At 38.1% G+C, this 22,544-nt stretch overlaps 1 gene segment (V, D, J or C); it reads right to left on the bottom strand.

Annotated features, from left to right (window-relative positions):
- Nucleotides 1-19,955: 19,955 nt before the first annotated feature.
- LOC106999339 (T cell receptor delta variable 1-like) lies at nt 19,956-21,130 on the bottom strand. The segment is given in 2 exon segments: nt 19,956-20,822; nt 21,042-21,130. Coding segments are annotated over 2 exon segments (390 nt in total).
- Between the last annotated feature and the right edge of the window lie 1,414 nt (nt 21,131-22,544).

Here is a 22,544-nt window from a genome sequence, read left to right as displayed (position 1 = left end):
AATTCAAGAGAAAGCAAAACTAAGCTAAGGCAATAAAAATCAGAATAGTGGTTATCTCTAGGGGTAGGTATTGAGTGAAAAGAGGAATGAAATAATGCCTGGGTTGGTGGAAATATTCTGCATCTTGATTGGTGGAGGATTATTACACAGGGATGTGCATAACTAAACATTCACAAACATTTGATGAATGTTAGTGCACTTTACTGTATGTGTATTATGCCTCAATACAAAAACCAAAGAGATATACTGACGGAACTAAATATGGTGACAACACAAATACTGTATCTTTCCTAATATCAAGACCACCTAGGTTTCCCAGACATTTCTTATCTACTTTGCTGAAGGTCTTTCAGGCTTTTGAATCAATTTGAATAAAGTAACCACAGGCTTGTGCTTTGCTGCTGGGCATCAGAAAGCACTCAAGTCTCCTAATAATTTTATTTATGTATCAACCTATACCTATGAATGTTATAAAAAACATGAGTTCAACTCCACTGGGTCTGCATAGATTTCTCCCTTCATTATTTATTACTTTTCCCAACAGTGAGAAATCTGGCTCTCATGATTCATGATCTATTATATGTTTTACCTATATACATTTGTTCAATCCAAATGCTCACATAAATTAGTTGAAGAATTGCTAACCCATACCCCTTGAGAAAAAATTTATTACCTACAGAATGGTATTTGTGTGCCATTCTTTTGCCTTTAGTCTTACAGTATCTACTCAAAATACTGTTTTCAAAAATTATTTAGGTTAGTTATTTTCTTCCACATTAAAGACAGTGTCACTGTGTTTACATTATTCACTATAATATTGTTGGATGCATTTGTTACAGTTTCTCTTTCTTTTGGGAATCCGCTCACATTCTAGTTATCAAAAAAATTTATACACTGTAAGATTTACTTTTTGTGGTACACAGGTCTCTGGTACAGTTCTCACCAACACTTTTATCTGTTTCTTATCTTTATAGTTTTGCTTCTACCCATATGTATTCATAATATAAATAAACTCACACAATATGTAGTCCTTTGGACTTAGTTTCTTTTATTTACCAAGACACATTGAAGATTCATCCATGTTGTTGCATAAGTCAATATTTCATTTCTTTTTATTGCTGAGTAGTACTCAGTCATATGGACGAACCACAATGTGTTTAACCCTTCTCCATTTGAAGGACATCTGGTCATTCCCAGGTTATAGTAATTATGAATTAAGCTTCTGTAAACATTCACATGCAAATTTTTGTGTGAACATAACTTTTATTTCTCTTGGCTAAATATGCAGGAAAGAGATTGATGAATCATATTGTAAGTGAAGTTTAACTTTATAAGAACTGCCAACGTGTCTTACAAAGTGCTGAGCATTTCTCTTTCCTATCACCAATGTATGAGAGTTCCAGTTGATGTGTAGCCTATCCAGTACTTGATATTCTCATATATTTAAACTTTATCCATTCTTATAGGTGAGCAGATGTAAGTTACTTAATATCTTGATGTTTTAATTTCTTTCTTTATAAGTTGGAAATTATAATACCTGCTTCATAAGATTGTTTTTAATCTTATCTCCTGTGAGTGAGCAAGAAAAGCAGAGATGTGGACTAATGGACCCCATAGTTGTAAAGGATAGAGAATCACTCTAATAACTCTAGACAGCATGGAGATACAGATCGGATGTGACGAGATAGAAAGAAAGAAAGAAAGAAAGAAAGAAAGAAAGAAAGAAAGAAAGAAAGAAAGAAAGAAAGAAAGGAAGGAAGGAAGGAAAGAAAGAAAAAAATAAAGATAAAAAGGTGCAAAGAAAACCATAATTAATGCCTTCTGAATGAGGTCTTTTATTTTATTTTTATTTTTTATTTTTATTTTTTTTTGAGACGGAGTCTCTCTCTGCCTCCCAGGCTGGAGTGCGGTGACACGATCTATACTCATTGCAACCTTGAAGGAGATCTTTTAAGCAGATTCTACAGATGTGTTTTTGTACAGTAGTTAGGTGTAGTCTTTGCGAAAACCTTCAAAAAAAATCCTATGAAGAAAGGGTTTTGGAGGAAGAAGCCAAACACTTCAATCTGACACTAGAGTCAAATTGAAATTGTCAGTCCACCCTTGTTTCTGTACATGGTGTCTCCCAGACAGAACATGTTGGAGAATCAGAGGATGAGACCCCCTCATGTATGCTTAATAAAGGATACACTGGGAAGAAAAGAGAAACAATCAGTGAGGGAAACCAAGAAATATCGGACCGTACTCTCCTTAAATTTGGTAAAGAATCAAAATGAGACACTTAATTATACTGGTAAGGTGGTGTTTGTGGGGTTTTTTTTTTTTTTTTTCCTTCTTATGTGAATCATCTCCGGCAGCTGTTTTGATGGATGAAATCATTCCCCTACTGGCTGTAAAGGTCATTTTTTGATCTTTCCAGAATTATTTATGAGGCCTTTTATAATTCATGTCTGTTTTCTAGTGCTTGTGATTTTGTTAATTAGTATTTTTTTTTTTTTACTTTGGCATGATTGTAGCAGAAAAACATAGAAAATGTATGAAAGAAAAAAAGAGAAAGGAAGGAAAACTTCGTGGGAGAAATACCCACCTGCCCCGCCCCGCCAAAAAAAAGGGTAATAGTTTGAGAGGATCAGTGTGCAAAAGGGCCAAGGCTATGAAAGAAGAAGAGAAAATCATTTTTACAATAATTTTAATGTAACTGTTTTTGGCACAACTCTGAAATAGCCTTGGAAATGTGATAATGGATGAAAACAACTACTAAATAATTATGGTGCTCTTAGAAATCAACCTAAACATGAGTGTGCTGCCATCCATATTTTTCTATACATATATATATATATGTTATTTTGTTTTATAAGTGGCATAGTACTATTTTGTATTTGACTTTTTTCATTCGATAAATTAAATTAATTCCTATGTTACAAAATTTTAATCACAATAATTTTATGGCTACAAAATGTTTTATTAAAAATGTGCAAAAGCTTTATTTGACTATTTAGCTGACCAGTCTCACTTGATTTTAATGTTTAAACTCTCCAATACAGTTGTATTTTTTATCCTCTCTTTCCCAGGAGAAAAATCTTTGTAAGTACTGAGAAATAAAGTAATTGGTCAAATTAGTGAACACCCTTTGAAATCTGTGGCTAACTTTTCCCCGTAGTTAGACCAATGAACACGGCTACCAGAACTTGAATCATCAGCTTCATCTGGGCTTGGGGAATATAATTGCAGTCAGAAGAGTGAAAGAGAGACCATGCCTAACTCTCTTCATGGATCACCTTCCAGTTTCGTCTAAACTCCTCAGTTTAAAAAGAGCTGTCTTCACTCAGTTCTCTGGAAAGGTGGTTACCGCATGCATAATCTTTATGCTATGTTGGACTGCATTGCATTAAAGCAGATGAGTTTTACAGAGGTGACTCTTCAGGGAGTTGGTCGTAAACTTCTTTTAAGTTTTGTGTACGTAATGAAAAATGTTTAATTTTCAAATCTTCCACAATACAATTGAGCTAAAACCTTAAAGAAACTGCTTGGAAACCTCTGCTACCACCCAAACATGGGTCCCAAACCCCCGGCGATGGGGAATCCGTAACCTTCTGTGGCCTGTTAGGAACCTGGCCGCAGAGCAGGAAGTGAGCGGCAGGTGAGCATTATTGCCTGAGATTCGCCTCCTGTGAGATCAGCAGCAGCATTAGATTCTCACAGGAGCCCGAACCCTACTGTGAACTGCGCATGCGAGGGATCTAGGCTGCTCTCTCCTTATGAGAATCTAACTAATGCCTGATGATCTGAGGTAAACAGTTTCCCTCACGGTTAGGGGGATCCCTAAACCATCCCCCACCCTGCTCCGTGGAAAAATGGTCTTCAACAAAACTGGTCCCTGGTGCCAAAAATGTTGGGGACCACTGCACTGAAAGATGAATTCAGACGTTTTATATAAATATCTGTATCACAATTCATTAAAATCCACCGATTCTTGCTAAGACAATTCGAATTCTTTGAGACTCCTGTGTAGAAGAAAACCGGTAGTTAAGTTTTAGGAAATAAAACTGCTAAACACTTCCAGGTCTTAACAGAGTGATTTCTACATGCATTCTTGCTGCCGTGGGGAGGAGTTGCTCGATATCCTCACAGACGTTGTGACTTTGGCTTTCTCTGGCTCCTGCTCTTTGGGGAGAGTAGGATGATCTGCTCCTGAAGACCCAGGGCAAGATTTAGAGACAGGCAGCAGGTGCTTGGGGAGCACTGTGCCCTGCGCAGAAGTAGGTTCCTACATCTGTAGTCTGGGTGGCTGTGATGTGCAGGGAGCTGTTCTTTTTTGCTTCTCCAAACTGAAATATCAGTCTTTTCTGCTTCTTCACTTCTCCACTCTTCACTAACATTATCAAAAAAACGGGATGTCCCCCAGGCCTTTGCTTATACCACTGTATATTGCTTAAAGTAGTTGAGGAATTGCAGTACGTGGTGAAGTCCTCTCCTTCTTGTACATGCTGGTACTGAGGAATTTGCATTATTTGTTGTCCATCCACCTCTGTTTAGAAAGACAATGGGAAGCATCACATAAAATCAGAGTAGATATTTAGTCCCTTAGCTACGCGAGTCTCTCTCACTTTTCTTTTCTTTTTTTCCCTTTCTGTCCATGTTTCCCTTCCCATCTCCCTCAACTTTTATTCTTTCTGTCTCTTTCTCTCTGTTTCTCTCCTTTTCTCTTAATTCTTGTTTTTCAAACAGAAAGTCCATTCCCTGCCTGAAGATACTTCTCTATCCTGTTGGATTTATTCTCTGGAAGCAGTCAGGGACATCTCAAACTCACGTGACAATTGCATCCATAAGACCAACACTGATGTGATGAGTAGCATCTCCCTCTCCTTCCTCTTCATCCAACTGCTCCAAAATGGGTTGCCTGATATAAGCTTCTTCCAGAGCAATAGAAATAGTTGCGGTCTATTTTGGAAAGCAGATGTGTGCATTTTGGAAAGAAAGGGGAGGTGACTGCAAGTTAAGAAAACCAATCGGACTATTTTGCCCACCCACTTCAGAGGTCAGTCTATGTTTGCCAATGCTGCCCCCTTCTGGTTGGACTCAAACATTGCTCATTTGACAACACATTCTTTTATTAATAAAGTTGCTTTGTAATTTAAGTGGTTTGTATGTGTGTCAAGGATTGGAAGGAAAGAGCTTACTGATAGTGACGTTGTTCAAGGAGAAATAATTTGCCTCTTAAAATGGAGTCTGTGATTTAAAACTAGGGCATCCAAAGAAAAGAGAAAGTTCCATTTTGTCACTTCCATCGTCATTAAGAATCACCTTGTGCCATGTAGCAGGTGCTTGTAAGTGCGCTAATGGGACATATTAGGTCACAGACATTTTAATAAATGTGGGAGACACTTGTGATTTATTGTTAGACAACCCATTACCTCAAAACAGAAGATAAGAAATACATATTTCTCTTTTGTCACCCAGATTTCCCTAGTAAACTATCCAATTTAGAGATCATATCTACCACCCCACTATGTTACTTTTACATATGCCAGCCGTGACGAGGGAAGACATTAATATAATTAGAAAAAATGTCTTATCTAACAGATAATCAATTTCTATAGGAAGGCTTCCATAAACAAAACACTTGGATAAAGTAGCTTTCTGTTCTGATCTGGCTGAGAAACATCTACAGTGTGTGGTGGAAAAGGTTAGAAGATAAAAACAGAAAGTAACTTAAAAAAGCTGCTGGCTCCCACAGAACTTCAGCCACACTTATCGCACTGTTTATACCTGTATGACCACTGATGAATTATCTGAGTTAGCCTTTTTGTACCTTGAAGGTGTGAACTGTATCATCTTCGAGAAATGCACTGTCTTATGTGGCAGCTACAAACCACATGAGGATACTTAAATTTAAATTAAATAAAATTTAAAATTTAATTTATCATGCACACTAGCCACATTTCAAGTGCTCAGTATTCATATGTGGCTAGTGTCTATGCAGATGCAGAACATATTTGCTATCTTTGAAAATTCTATTGGACAGTACTGCTCTAGAATGTAGGGTCTATGAAAACAATGAATTTTGTCTCTGGTTTGCTGATGGATCACTAGTATAAACCTGATATGTGGTAAGCCCTCGATAAGTATTTGTCTATTATTCACCAACACGTCCTACTCTGATAGCTGGTAAATTGTGGATACTTTGGTGTTCGTTAAATGACAAAAAAAAAAAATGTGTGTTTGTATATATATTGTGTCACAGTTTAAACTCAAAATGTTTCAAAAATATTAAAATATTTGAACCATATTCAATACCATATTCAAATGATATTGGTTGACCATGTGCCCTTCTATAAAAACAATCAAGGTTTGGTTGTAGCTATTTAGAAATAGTACCTTTAGGAGATACTAGTTTCCTAGAGTTGTCGTAGCCAACAAACTTGGTGACTTGAAAAAAATTTATTTTCTTTACAGCCCTAGAGGCTAGAAGTCTGAAATTAAGGTGTCAGCAGGGCCGTGCTCCCTCTGAACGCTCTAGGGGAGAATCCTTCCTCATCTCTTCCAGCCTCCGGTGGCTCCAGGCATCCTTTGGATGTGGCTGCATAACTGCAACCTCTACTGCTGTCTTTAGATGGTCTTCTCGTCTGTGTGTTTCCTTTTTTTTTTTTTTCTGAGACAGAGTCTCAGTCTGTTACCCAGGCTGGAGTGCAGTGGCTCACTGCCACCTCCGCTTCCCGGTTTCAAGAGATTCTCCTGCCTCAGCCTCCTGAGTAGCTGTGATTACAGGTGCGCACCACCATGCCTGGCTAATTTTTGTATTTTCAGTAAAGACAGAGTTTCACCATGTTGGCCAGGCTAGTCTCGAACTCCTGACCTCAGGTGATTCGCCCACCTCGGCCTCCCAAAGTGCTGTGATTACAGGCATGAACCAATGTGCCCGGCCTCATCTGTGTGTTTCTTAAAAGAACAGTTGTCATTGGATTTAGGGCCTACCTGAATAATCCAGGGTGATCTTATCTTAATATTCTTAACTCAATTACATTTGCAAAGACCCTTTTTCAAATAAGCCCACATTCACTATTTCTAGGGATTAGGACATGGACGTATCTTCTGTCATCATTCAACCCACTGCAAGAAATCTAATGTCTTTAAAGTGTTGCCATGTAAATGTATTAACGGCGGAAATCTCAACAATTTGTGTAGGGTAAAAAGTGAATCAAAATCTGAATTACTGCATGAAATGGAAACAGACCAAGAAGCAGTTTTAGGATGTGCTGAAAAATGACAAATCTCGTGAATTAAGATAAATTTTTGAAATGCATGCCACTGGGATGCTTTTTTCCTCCTTAGGAATACTGGATTTGGATCTCAAAATGAAGACAAAGTTAACAATTTTAAGGCCATAAGAACTCCTGCCCCATTCAAGAAGAGCAAGGAGTATGGAAGGAGCACCTGTGGGGGCTTTAGAAATCCTCTTCTCTTCATCCAGGGCAGCAGCACTGGTGCAGTTTACGTAGGAGGTATAAACCAAGACAGAGGAATCTCGCCCAGGTCAAGCTTGCCCTTTCCCAACTAGCAGCATGGCCTCTCTTGGAGCCTCTCTCTAGATCTTATGGTTGGAAGTGGAAATTTACTAAAGGAAGAGAAGGGAAGCTGGCCATGCATTGGTTCAAGGAGTAAAAGAAATCTCTGCACTTTTAGACAGAATCTCTGCATTTCCTTGCAGGAAACATTTCCATTGAATATAAACATCTGATAGCTCTCAGTGGCAAATATTTTTGTCAAAAGAGTTGTAAGAGAGGATCAGATTAAAAAATATTTATAATAAGATGTTACAAGTGTTATTCTATGAAATCTCAGATAAAAAATAAAAAATGCTGCCTGAATTGGGCCATAAAAGGTGAGTAGACCTGTATGCATATTACAATGGGAAAAATATATTCTGGGAAAAGAGGACAGATTTAGGAAAGCCCTTAATATTCCACATAAAGGGTTAGAATTTAAATATGCATATATAATATATATGAAATATGTATCATGTAAAAATATATTACATATATGAGAGAAGGATGGAAGATTAAAATAGAAGGTAAACGGGATTCTGTAGATGGCCTTGTATTTCTTTTTTTTTTTCTTTTTTTTTTTTTTTTTTTGAGACGCAGTCTTGCTCTGTCACCCAGGCTAAAGTGCAGTGGCATGATCTCAGCTCACTGCAAGCTCCACCTCCTGGGTTCAAGCAATTCTCCTGTCTCAGCCTCTCGAGTAGCTGGGATTACAAGAGCATACCACCACGCCTGGCTAATTTTTGTATTTTTAGTAGAGACAGGGTTTCACCATGTTGGTCAGGCTGGTCTCGAACTCCTGACCTCAGGTGATCCGCCTGTCTCAGCCTCACAAAGTGCTGGGATTACAGATACGAGCCATCACGCCTGACAAGCCTTGTATGTTTTAGTATAGAGTTTCAACTTTATAACTTCTAATGGTTCCTCATTATCCACAGGGGGGCAGGAAATGATCTTATTAAATACATTTTATAATGACTCTAGCTGCCATGTAGAAGTTAGATTCAAAGAGTTGAGACTAGAGGCAGGAAGACAATTAGGAAGTCATTGCAATCATCCAAGTGAGAGATGCTGAATGTCTGAATTAGGAAAGCAGTAAGTAATATAGAAATAAAGAAATGGATATGAGCAGTATTTGGAAGTTCAAACTGACATGACCTTGATAATTACTGGACTATCAAGGTTGTGAGTTATGCTTCATTAGGACTCTGATATGTATCTGGCATAGGAGCATGTTTACTTAGTTAGCTCTTGTGGGAGTTAGTATCCAAAGATGCCCCCAAAATCCTGCTTCTGATATTCATGCCCTTGTGTAGTTCCCTTCCATGTTGAGTCTGGGCCGGCTCCATGACTCAGTTTTAATTATATTTACAGAGGCTCCTTTTCCAAGTAACATCACATTCATGGTTCTTATGTGTGCATGAGAATGCAGTAGAAATAATATTGTGGCAATTCTGGCCTAAACATTAAAAATGCCTGGCACCTTCCACTTTTGTAATATTGGAAGCCCTGAGCCACCAGGTAATTTGTACCCTAGAGAGATCTGGAGGAGAGACCACATGCAGAGGCCATGTGTAATGAAAGCCCTGAGAATAGTTGGGATGAGAAATGAGCCCAGCCTTCCACATTCCCACCAAAGCTCCAGGTATGGCAGTGACCTCCAGGGGTTCTAGTCAGGCAAGCCCCCAGAGGACCCTAGCTGCAGTCAACATCACAAGGAGCAGAAGTGTCATGAGATAGTAAAATGACACTTGCTTAAGTGAGTTGTAGAATAGTTTGTTATTCAGCAAGCCACAAAAGCTCTGGAGTCCAATGAAAAATAGTCTTTTTGAGAGCTTGTGAGAAATCAACAATAAAAATGTATGCTTCCTCTGTCTGATCTCTGCTAGTCTCTAATAGCTTGACCTGAAGCATCTGCCGGTTTCACCAAACTTCTTTTCAAAAGCCATGCTTGTGCTTCTGCACTGGCACAGAAGACGTGGTGGCAATGATCAGAGCTACCAAGAGCTCTGTGCTACCACAGCACAGGAGCACGTGGCTGATTGCTCAGGTTGGGGCCCTGCAATCAACAGAGATCTGTGTCTCTCATTTAACATGATTTTTATATTTCACTCACTCTTCTCATTCCACGTGGCTAAACTAACAAAATTTACAAGAACATGCCTGTCTGTGTCTCTATAAATAATCAGAATTTAACACATTATTTTCAATTTCAGATCAGTTTTAGAATCCAAAGAGACTGAAAATTTTGGTCCATGTTTATTTGGTTACATACAGCTTTCATAAAGATAGGGATATTTTTGTAAGGACCGTGCACTACAGATTTACATTTTTCTTGATGGTGTGTGTGGGAAGATTTCTATCTCATCGTGGCTTAACGCAGGCAGAGTTCTCAAGGAAGTTGGAGTCATAGGCTGGTTTCAAGCAGCGTCATTCCACACTGAAGTGTGGTATGAATGTAATTAATTTCTATGTGTGCTTTGACATGCAGGAGACTGTGAGGCATTGTGTTGTCGCCACACACAAATGAGTCAGACGTTCATCTTTTATTTTACCCAAGCCTTTTGATTCTACCAATTTAGAGTTAGTTCAAGCCTCAAGATCATTGCTGGAAATATTAGAAATTCTTCCATTGATCTTTATGCCAATAATAATGGAGAGCTGGTTTGGGAATTTGACTACCAGCTGGAACAGTGATCAGTCTTCTTTTGTGTAGTTCTTCTCCACCAACACTAGTGTACAATGAACCACAGCTTCTCTGCACTCAGTCCTGTGCTATACCCTTCCGATTCCATACATGTTCAAATAGTATTACAAATTTAGCCACTTCCAATCTGATAGTCAAATAGATTCATTACCACCTTGTGAATAAATTTTGAAAAACTATTTCTCTCTCTATGTATATATCTTTAAAAGCGTCCAGTCTGAAAGATTTGTATACACTCCGTTATTATTCTTAAAATGTATCGGCTTTTTTCCTAAATATGTGATAATAACAATAAGGAGATTTTTAAAAAACATAAATCCACAAAAGAGAGAGAAATTGCAATAGCAGCATATTAGGAAACTGGACAGGAGCTGGATAAATAATTATTAATGTAGATGTTTAGAGAAAGTTGAAATTCTAGCTTTTAGATGAGGAAGCCCAGAAACAAGTTACTTCATCTTAACAACCCCCAAGAAAGCTCGGAATTATATGCCTCTAGAGTACCAATGGGACCTTAAACTGGTGGGTTGTTTGGAAACCTGCAAAAGGAGCAGAGCACCAAACACTCAGCCTGCTGAATACACCTGGAAATTACAAATGAAGAGACTTCGATAGTAGAGTTCAGTGAGTCTTCCAATATCATAATCGTGGTACAACTGGGGGATAGACCACGTTAATAGTGAAGGTCCTTCATCAGTGCTCCTTTATAATATTATGAGTGATATTTATAAATGAAAATAGCCACATGTGAGAAGAAATTAAAATACAAATGTTCCTGTAGGGGGAAAGTTGAACTAAAGCAAAACCAAAATCCCCAATGGATTAAAGGAGGCAGCATCACCTGTTCTGGTATTAAACATGTGTATTTCCATGCCAGGTGTGTGAGGAAGGGGCATGCCGACATGCTCCTTTTGTGCTGTGATAAAATATAATAGAAGAATTTGTTTTCAGGACATAGCAACAATGAGGGGATAAATGTTACTGTTATTTACCCAGATTGTTTTAGATAGATTTGAGTAACTATTGGGTTCTTTCAGAATCATGCCAAAAGAGATCATGCCAATGGGTCCAAAGAATCATGCCAATGGGTCTGACTCCATGACGTGGTTAATGTGTTGTTGGGAGCTGGGGTTAGTATTGTTTAGTAACAGCCCAGTTACCAGGTCATGTGTTATGCTTCATTAGCACTCTGACATCTGTCTGTCATAAGGAATATGTTTACTTAATTAGCTCTTGTGGTAGTTAGCTATGATCACTAGCATGCTTATTTTTCCATGTTAGCATAATCCTCTTGAAAACAAAAACTGTAATTCAATGAATTTGTCTTTTCCATCCTACTCATGGTTCTTTGCCAATGCTGGTAATAGTGCAACACCAGACACAGGTTTGCTTGCGTATGGGCTGCAGGTGCCTGAACAGCACTGTGCAAAGGCACAGAGGTATGTGGCTGAGTCTTCAGGCTGGGATCCTTTGATGTACAAATAGCTGTAACCCTCCTTGGTATTAAGAGTGACACTTATTCGTCCTTTCTTCTTTTCATCCCCATTTAAAGTCATTACAAACAAGGCCTTGGGGATTTTTGCAGTTTCCCATCTGTACCAGTGCAAGGCATAAAAACTGCTGGAAGGGAAGCTGCAGGTGAAGTTGGTGCTGTCTCCCTCCTGAACATGCAGTGACTGGGGACTTTGTTCCACGTTCAGGATGCTGCTCACGCCTGTTTTATTAAAAAGAGTCAGACATAGAAATTGGTCTCCTAAAGGGTTTGCATTTTCTTCACACATCCCCCAAATAAAACCTAGAGTGTCTGACTGCATCCTCCTCTTTCCTCATCATCACCCCAGACTAAGAACATCTCCTGTAACTCCTGGACTTACGGTCAAGATGAAGCCAGAGGATTAGTAATGGGGCTGCCAAAGGATTCTTCTCCATGTTTCCTGCTCACGTACCCTTAGCAGAAAAAGGTTTTGCAGTCAAAATCTGTGGAAGTATTCTGCTTCAGAAAACAGGATTCTGCATCTGGTTGCCTAGCCAATCAGAGACCAGCTCCTATAAATGTCCTTGAAACACTCTGCCCTATTTTCAGTTTCCTGTGGTTCACAAAGAGGGGTCGAAGTAACTGCTTTCTTCAGGCCAACTTCATAAACTTTGAGGAAATCCCCCATGAGTCTGGAACACAAAGATAATTGACAACCTTTCAGAAGTGCGCTGCCTACCTGTGGACTGCTATTATTCAAATTTAGAGGGAGTTACAAGTGGGATGGCAATTTGTGGCAGGAAAAGCACTTTTCTTTGAATCTTCAAACATTGAAAAACAACTTTTGAATCCCCCTCAAATTATAAATGTGTGCACATCTAAACTACCTTTTTCTTTATGTACATTACTTAACAAGAAAGTCACGCAATAGAGACATTACTGTTTCCAATTTACAAACATAAAATAACCCAAAGCTCAAGGAGATAGGATAATTCACTCAAGGAGATTGAATAATTCACTCCAGGTCAATTACCTAAGTGGCATATTAAGAATTAGAACGTATATCTGTCTAGCTCTAGACTTTATAATATTTGGAATCTGATATGCCACCTACATTTGTGATGCACCATGAATGTTTTACATGTTAGATATGTTCTAAAAATAATGGAAGTCTAATTTGTGGATATTCTTTATAATGGCTAAAAAATGAGAACAACCCAAATGTCCATCAGCTGGTGAATGAATAAGCAAAATGCAGCATATTCATACAAGATATGAATGATATTTGACAACAAAAATAAATCAAGAATAAATAAATAAAATAAATAAGCAAAAATGAAATAAATAAAATAAAACATCTAATATGTGCTACAACACAGATGAGTCTCAAAAATACTGTTTTAAGAAAAAGAAGCCAGCCACAAAATATTACGTATTGAGTGATTCCATTTATATGAAATGTTCAGAAAAGGAACATTGTCTATAAAGATATAAGCTGGTTGCCTGGGGCCAGAGTTGGGTTAGAGATTAACTATAGTATGGCGTGAGGGATCTTTCCAGAGTGTTGAAAAGTATTTACAAATAGATTATGGTAATAGTTTCATAAATCAGTTATTAATTAAAAATCATTGAACCATACATTCAAAATGGATGAATTTATGGAATGTAAACATACTCCAATAAACTTGTTTAAAAGTAAATAAGATTGTGCTGTCTTGCTTCGGTCACAGTCCAGATATAATGTTAGTTTGATTCAATATACATGTAGTTTTTAAACAGTAATTTTTGTGCTTTGAATTTTCCTAGGAGCTCTGAGGAATTAAAAATTACAAAGCTATAGCCTCATCTAGGGGAGAGGAAAAGAAAGAAAAAAAATTACAAAGCAATATTCCCTGTTCGCTGTGAGCCCAAAATATAATTGGAGAAATAAGATACATCCAAGGGAAATTTAATAGTATAAGAGAGCATTAATTAATTTTTTCAGAATATAAATTCAACCTCTAGGTATTTTGTGTATGAAGTGCCTTTAAAACCTTTCCAGTGAACAACTGAAATAAGCAAAGGAAACAGCATGGGGTTTGTACTAATATCAGGGGACAGCACTTTCCACATACATTTAAATCATGTTCTAAAAAATTAGAACAGGATTAGAAAGTATCTCAATGGTTAACTTCTAGCTTTCCTTCCCAGGAAAGGAGATAAAGGTATGGGTAGTAAAGGAAATCCTGGAAGCCTCAATAATGACTCCTAGTTCAGAAGCATGAGGACTACAGTTAGGGATGGTTGCTAGACAAAAAAGCCATTCTTTTTTTTTTTTTTTTTCAATGATACTTTAAGTTCCGTGGTACATGTGCAGAATGTGCAGTTTTGTTACATAGGTATACACATGCCCGGGTGATTTGCTGCACCCGTCAACCTGTCACCTACATTAGGTATTTCTCCTAATGTTATCCCTCCCCTAGTCCCCCACCCCCTGACAGACCCCAGTGTGCGATGTTCCCCTCCCTGTTTCCATGTGTTCTCATTGTTCAACTCCCACTTATGAGTGAGAACATGCAGTGTTTGGTTTTCTGGTCTTGTGATAGTTTGCTGAGAATGATAGTTTCAAGCTTCATTCATGTCCCTGCCGAGGACATAAACTCATTCTTTTTTATGGCTGCATAGTATTCCATGGTGTATATGTGCCACATTTTCTTAATCCAGTCTATCACTGATGAACATTTGGGTTGGTTCCAAGTCTTTGCTGTAGACAAACAGGACATTCTAATCAAGGTAGTTTCTTCTCCAGATCACAGCATTCAGATAACTTCATCTTAGGAGAGTGAAGGCATGGCCACAATCACTCAGAAAGCCTACATGCTGTGGAGCTCATTTCTGGGGAGAATACTGATCCACTGATAAATTCACCCACATGTTGGAGGAGCAGTGTCCAGACCAAGAAGGACATACGTCTAGCAGCAGCGAGAATTCCTCTATCTATAATAGTAGGACAGACTCCTACAAGGTAGAGCCACACATTTGACCTGAAGTAAAGGCCAAGCCTGTTGGCAACTAAATATGGCCTTACAGGGAAAGTAAACAATGAGATTCTCTTTCTGGAAGAGTGCATGATCCTAGTTTTCTTCCTCCCCACTTTGGCCGCAGGACAACTCAACTAATATCAATCTTTATCATTCTTAACAGCCTAATATATCAAGGGAGGATTCTAAATGCACTCACCCTGATAGTAAAGGGAAACAAGGTTAATTTGCTTTCTCTGTTTTGAGCAAATAGTAAGCCTGTATATCTACTCTTATGCAAGGAGTGTGCATGTGTGCACAGAATTTTTTAAAACATAAAAGTATATACATATACATAAGTCCTCTGAAAAACTTTTGCAACATAAAAGATAAGATGCACGCACTACAGAGAAAAATGCCTCAACATTTTTTCCACCTCATCTCCCCAGTGAGTAAAGTGAGGGATTGATAGATAAAATTTTTAGTAAGATTATTTATTAATTCCCCCAAAGTGTAAAAATAAACCAATGTAGATAAACCAAAGCTAGTATTCAACTATTTAGCACTTACATACTTAAATATTACATTAAGAAAGTTATGGGATAGAAATCTTGACAATTCTGGATAAATAACACAAACATAAATCCAGCTTAAACTTGTATATTAATATTTGATTTGCATGGACTCTGGACATAATTTTACCTTTTGTGCATTCATTCAACAAACATATATTGAGTGTGTCTCCTGTGTGCTAGGCATTGTTCCAGGCATAGAGAACATGGTAGTGAAGAGATAGAAAAGGGGCTAGAGTGCAGGGAGAAGAAATTAAATAAATGAGTTTTTACAAAATAAGATAATTCTATACAGTGATAAGCTCTATAAAGACAGCATAACACTGTAATGAGTTAGAGAGTTATTCTTGGGTTGAGAAAAGAAATCTGCTCTAAATAAGGTATGGAGGGAAGGCTCAACTCTGACACTTTGTGATGCTAGGCAAGACATTTAATCTCTCTCATATTCAATTTCCTTTTCTGTAAGTCACCAGTAGCTTTTTGTTGGTACTGGGCTAAGCATTGGCATTTTTCATTTTATTTATTTCTCAAAATAACCCTTTGTAGTAAGTACTATCGATATCCACATTGTAGGGATAAGGAAATTGAAGCATTAAAGTTATTAAGTAATTTGCTTAAGATAATTCAACCAATGAGTGGTAGGTCCAGAAATCCAATCCAAGCCTATGTAATGGTTATGCCATTACATTATAAGTAATGCAAAAAACAGAAATTACTTTTACACCAACTGAATAATCATCTAGTTCGATAACTTCTGTACCTTAGGCACTCAACCAGATGCATTCAATATAGAAAATATTGGGGGATTGGGAGGCACCATCTGAAATTGCAGTGCAGTCTATCTACAAGATAAAATTCAGTATTTTTCCCAGGGGCATTTTGCAATTTGCATAGCATATTTTATGTACTATAATAAATATCCATGTTCTATCACATTTCTTACTGTTAGCGGGAAATCAGTCGCATTATGGTGCTGTATTGGGAGGTTGGGAGGCATATGATAACACGGAGAGAGCATGCTATACAGTGTTCCCTACAATGGCTTATTTTTATCCATCATTGACTCTTGTTCTCACTTCTTAGGACATTTCTATATTACAGTAAAGGACAGAGCAGTAGACAAACTCTCACTTCATAGAGAAAAACTTCCCACCTTGTGCAATAATGCCAACCTTTGTTGCCAAGGTATTCTATTAGCCTAAACCAGCCCATATATCATTTTTGCCACTTTGAAATCAATCACCCTCACATATTCAGGGAAAAAGATTTTTAAAATGAAATTAAAAAAAAAATCACAGCCAGTTCTGCTGAATCCTGTCTCACATGATCACTACAATGGGAAGGTTACTGACATTGGTTCAGAAATGTCAGCTCCTGTTGCAACCAGGCTTCACCATAGCTTAGCCCATGAACACTGGAGGGCAGCAGGAAGGCCACGTAAACCTCACCAAACAGTTTAGCGGGACACCAGGTGGCAGTGCTTCAGAACTTGGTGCTTTAGTTCTCAACGCGTGGAATATGCTAGAGCCTGATTCTCAAAAAAGGAAAATATAATAGAAAGATTTCGATAAAGGCTTCACAAGGTGGCGACTTTTGCGTAAAGACGTAGAGGAGTTCAGAGGTACACCATGAAGTCTGGTGGGGGTATAACATTGCAGGCATAGTGGGCAAAGGCCTTGATATGGAAGCCCGCTTGGAGTGTTTAAGGAATAGTATCTCATCTTTCCCTCTACCCTCTTGCGCTTCATAGCACACTACTGTAGAAGAGACTCACTGAGACATTCAGCACTCTTAAATGCTTAGTCGATTATTTCCTCCATCTGTTGATCCTGAGGCAATTTGTGCCTAGGTTTGGCATCTTGTCATCCTCACTGAGAAAGCCAATGCTGCTGCTTTGGGGCTGTTTGCTTCTCCATAGTCCAAACTTTGCTTTATAGGAGCCCTTTAAGATGTTACACCCTGCTTGACTTTAGTTAGAGATGCTTTTCAAAGTTAGGAAAAGTTGTGTCTCATTTCCCAAATATGAAAAACTGGAACACTAAAACCTATCTCGTAGGGCGTACGATGCTTAAATTAGGTAATGAATTTGAAATGTATAAATAGTGCCTGATGTATAGTATGGCCAATGAATATCAACTTTCTTCTTTCCTAGTAAAACCTGCTTTTCCTTCAGTGTTCCAGTCTGGAGCCTGTTACTGCTTTTTCTTCTTACGTCGAACGTGGTTCAATGATGGGAGTGTTAAAAGAAAAACTTTAGACAAATTAAATTTTACGGAGTTTAATTGAGCAAAGAACGATTAGAGATTCAGGCAGCCCCCCCCCAGACCAGAACAGATTCAGAGAGACTCTGGCCCTGCCACATGGTCAAAGAATATTTCTGGACAGAAAAAGTAAAGTGACTTATAGAAAAAAGAAGTAAGGTGCAGAAACAGATGGATTGGTTAAAGCTTGGCATTTGCCTTATTTGAACGTGATTTGAACAGTTGGCCACCTATGGCCAAAACTTAGGGATTTGTAGAGAGTAGACTGTAGCCTGTTTATGCACCCTGTTAGGTTACAGGGCACTGTGTATGGAGAAACCTTTGCCCTGAGCTTAAAATAAGTCAGGAGGCAGCTTTAGGCTAAACTTAATTTAACAGAAGTTTCTAGAAAACCTACTTGGCCATCTCTTCCCCTGGGAGTAGTCACTATTTTTCATTATCCTCTCGTGGTCATTTCCTCCTGGCTACATTAATACAATTGGGGTGCTGAAGGGGCACAGGAGGATCACTCAGTGGGTTTCATTTTCATTTTCCTAATGAGTAATTATATTAAGTGCTTTTTGTGTATACTTATTACTATTAGATATCATATTTCTGAAATATCTCTTCAAGTTTTGGCCATTTGTATTGCTTTATCATTGCTTATTGACTTGTACAAGTTTTTTATGTATTCTGCATTTGAATCTTTTTCAGAAATATGTCAATGTAAATATAACTTTCCAATCTGTGTACTGACTTTCCACCTTTTTAACAATGATTTTTGACAAAGGGTTTAAAAATTAGACTTTTATGTTCATGGGATCTAATTAGAGAGGTTTTTTTTGTTTGTTTTATAAGTACTTTAAAAATACTTTTTCCTCTTTAGCTTCTGTCGATTTTGATGAGAATTCAGCAAGCATTCTTAAAGACATTTACCAGAACATGATATATCAACTTTCTCTGGCTGCTGGCAAGTTTTGCTTTGTTTTATTCCACTTAGGCATTCCGAATATGGACTTTCGTTCCATATCTGCAGTGCTTCGGGCAAAACCACAGTGGTGGACTTAGAGAATTCCTTACTCAACTTTATGGCATTCTGTATAGCATTGCTCCTGACCAAGGAGCTTGTTTTATAGAAAGTCAAGTGTACCAGTGAGTGGAGGTGCTTGCTGAAAACAAACAGATTATGAAATGGGTAATGGAAGAGATAGTTATGGAAACCAGCTACAACCATGAGATCATTTGTGGATAAAAAAGACTATACTGTTATAAACATTTCCTTTCCATTGTGATATGAAAATATTAAAATACATGGTAACCATTTTTTACTCTCCTCCCATTTGTCTATACATAATAGTGAAAGATATGTTAATAAGTTAATCACATGCCTTGTTAAATTTCAGAAGCTAAACTACAGGATATCAATGGGAGAGTGTGACTCAGCTAGAAGAGGAAAGACTATCACCCAAAGATGAATAAATGAACTTTGTATTCTCTTTGAGGTAGAGGGTTAGGGTATTTGTGGTTGAGTGAAGAATAGTGGCATCATATTGGCAGGAAACATGCTTTTTAAAATTGTCTTTATTTGAAAGCTAAGTGTTATGAAAAGAGGTGCATACGGATGTCAAGTTTACAAGGTAGGGGTATTGTGGTAACTTCGTACTGTCTCATCGTAACTACCTGGAAATATATTTCTAAGAAAATCCTTCCCTATATTATTCTCTATTAAGTTGAAAAACATTGTGCAAGACAGGTGCCAGGCTCCAGGAACGGTGGCAACTCACACATGTTGCTACTGATCTGCTAACTCATCTTATGGTTGATTCACAACTCCCCCACTGCCCCCAGGTCCTCTTTCAGCTTCTCTTTTTCTTGGGCCAAGTCCCCAGGGAGCAGGATAGCAAATAACACCATTTCTTCTGAACGTCACCAACACTATGAGATTGAAGGAGGTAAGAGACAAGTTTTAGTTTGTCCTCATGGGTTCCACCTGTCACCATGGGTTCCAAAATGTCTTTACAAATCAGTTTTTGCATGCTCTTGTCCACATTCAACTCTCCTTCCCAAATGTGAATCTAGCTGACCTAGAGTAAATTCAGGCTCAATACTAGATGCAAAGACAATAGCTGTGCATAGGAGTAAGAGCAGATTATGGCATTGTATCACATAGAAATCTGGCATGCTTATCCGACTGTATATTACAAATAAAAAACATGCCCAGCCACAGAATTTAACAAGTGAGACTGAATACTTTGGATCAATGGGATAGAAATGTGATATCAGGACAATTCTAGGACACATGATCTAAGAAGTACTATTCTACTTGTGAAGGCAATAGGAATGAATATCCTGATCGTCTTCAGCCTAGTAAATAAAACTCAATGTCAAATTTTGAAAATATTACATTTTATTCCTGTTATAATTTCATAAAAACACAAACAACTAAGTAACTTCTGAGAACCACCAGCTCCAGCAATTGCATGAGGTCTAATCCTTATAATTAATCTTATTCTACATCTTTCATGATGGTTCTGCTTCCCTGATTGTACCCTAATTGACATAAAGCCTAAGAGGAAAGGGCTAAGGAAATGATTTTTATTATGATTCAAGATAACTAGACCCATATTTCTGCTGTGAGCATCATTAAGTGAAACTGCCACTTTAAGTTATTATGTGGAAGTCTTTCCAACTTTAGACAACTTTGCACGTTTTCCGTATGATCTATTTTCAGTAAAAATTTAAGTATTAGAAGAAAGTTGCTCTGAACACCTGTTTCCAAATGAGATAGAAGGAGGTTTTACTTAGAATTAACTCATCTGATCCAGACCACAGATTAAATCCACAGAGCACAGTCACTACCCTCTCTTGCCTGAGATCTGCAGGTGTGCACTTCAAATCGGCTCCTGTAGCAAAGGATGCGGAGTAGAGGGTTCTCTTGTCGAGCCCTAGGGTTTTTGTTTTGCTTTTACTATCACTTCAAACACTGTGAGTTCCCAGAGAGCACAGAAGTACGTTGCTGAGTCTTCTAGCTGTAAGGCTGAAATGGTTAAGGCGATGGAGCTAGCTTCTTTCTTGAAGTTGACAGAATAGCGACCATCTCTTGCATTCTGTTCAGAAGAACTCTGGCGAATAAGGAAAATCATCTCTTTGCCGGGAAGCTGCTTGTACCAAAAAAGGTCATATGACCACCAACTTGTTTCATACTGGCAGTTCAGGGTGACTGCTTTCTCCACTGGCATGGATACTGATGACTGGGCTTGAGTAACCTTCTGGGCTACACTGAATCCTGTGGGAAAAAATCAGAAAACAGAGCTGATCCTTTGATAGAGTGAATATCGTAGGAACTAGACTAATTTAGGACCCAGAGACAAACCAAACTAAAATCATAGTATGCTCGCCTTTTTCCAATTTCTCCTTTCCTCCTCAAATCCATGAGAAACACAACATGTCTGTTTGTAATCCTTCCATCCTTAACATTTTTACCCACATTTGGAACCATCCATACCAGAGTAGCTGAAGGCCACAAATATGCACAGCAAGCTGGAGAACAGCATGTGGCATGTAGCTCTCTGCACAAATGTGAGTTGTGCTGCCTGACGCTCCAAGTTCAGTACCCACAAGGGCCCTGTGGTGTGCATACGTAGTTCCTGAGTTCTGATGCTATCTCCCCAAACAGGAAATTGAGTCTCATGTTCATAGACTACATGGCTATGCACAAATGAGGAAAAATGTCGGGTTCACCCTGAATCTTTACTTTGTCTAGTTGTCTTTCCCTAGTCATTAGGATAGACAGAACCTAGAAAACGGATATAAGAAAAGCAATTTGTATTGAGGGTTGTAACTGAGGGGAACTGCAGTTGAACCAGTTGACATACATTGATAATATTCATTTAGCATATATTTACTTTTTGCCATCAGAAATGAATTAAATTTAAAAGAAAAATACTCAGATATTTGACTTTCTCTGTGAAAGGCAGTCCTATTCTAAACAATTACTGCATCTCTTTCTTCCTCCTTACTGAGTTCTAGGGCCCTAGTTAAGTTCTGTAATAAGTAAAGCTACTTCAAAATCAAATGATAAAAATAAGTCCTTCTTGACTTTCAGAAGCTGCTCAGTTGTTTACGTTTTTATGAAATTATAATAGGAATAAAATGTAATCATTTCAAAATCTGACACTAAGTTTTATTTACTAGACTGAGGAGAATCAGGATATTCAGTCCCGTTGCCTTCACAAGTAGAATTGTACTGCTTAGATCATGTGTCCTAGAATTGTCCTGATATCACATTTTCCATCCCATTGATCCAAAGTATTCAGTCTCACTTGTTACATTCTGTGGCTGCGCATTTTTAAAAATTGTAATGATAAGCATAAGATATTGTTTGTCATGATAAGCATACAAGATCTCTCTGTGATACAATGCTATACTATACTCCCACAGAACGTGTTATCTGAAGGTTGCAAGAACTTCGTGCATGTCAATACCACAGAAGTTGGTGGCTGAAATTTTATATTCTGTTATGTGATTGTATGGAATTTAGATGTTAATCCTCCATGTGATTTCATTGTCTTTTTTAAAATTTTAAATTGAAAAATTTTTATTTTAGAGTTGGGGTCTCTCTCTGTCACCCAGACTGAAGTGCAGTGGCACAGTCATAACTCATTGCAGCCTGGAACTCCTAGGCTCAAGTAATCTTGTCACCTCAGTCTCTCAAATGGCTAGGACTCCAGTTGTGAGCTACCAGGCCTGGCTAATTTTTTATTGCATTTTGTAGAGATGGAGTCTCTCTACGTTGCCCAGACTGGTCTCAAACTCCTGGCCTCAAGTGATCTTATCTTGGCTTCCCAAAGTCCTGGGATTTTATGTGTGAACCCAGCCCCTAGTTTCACTGTCTTAATGGATGAATTAATATAAAGGGACCAAGAGATAGCTAAGAAAAAATGTGTAGACAAGGTCTAAAACATTTCCAGTTCTTTTATAAAGGTCAAAATAGCATATCACTGAATGG

Source organism: Macaca mulatta, chromosome 7 (assembly GCF_049350105.2).
Source record: "Macaca mulatta isolate MMU2019108-1 chromosome 7, T2T-MMU8v2.0, whole genome shotgun sequence".
Classification (NCBI taxonomy): Eukaryota; Metazoa; Chordata; class Mammalia; order Primates; family Cercopithecidae; genus Macaca; species Macaca mulatta.
This window is presented reverse-complemented; position numbering and strand designations above follow the sequence as displayed.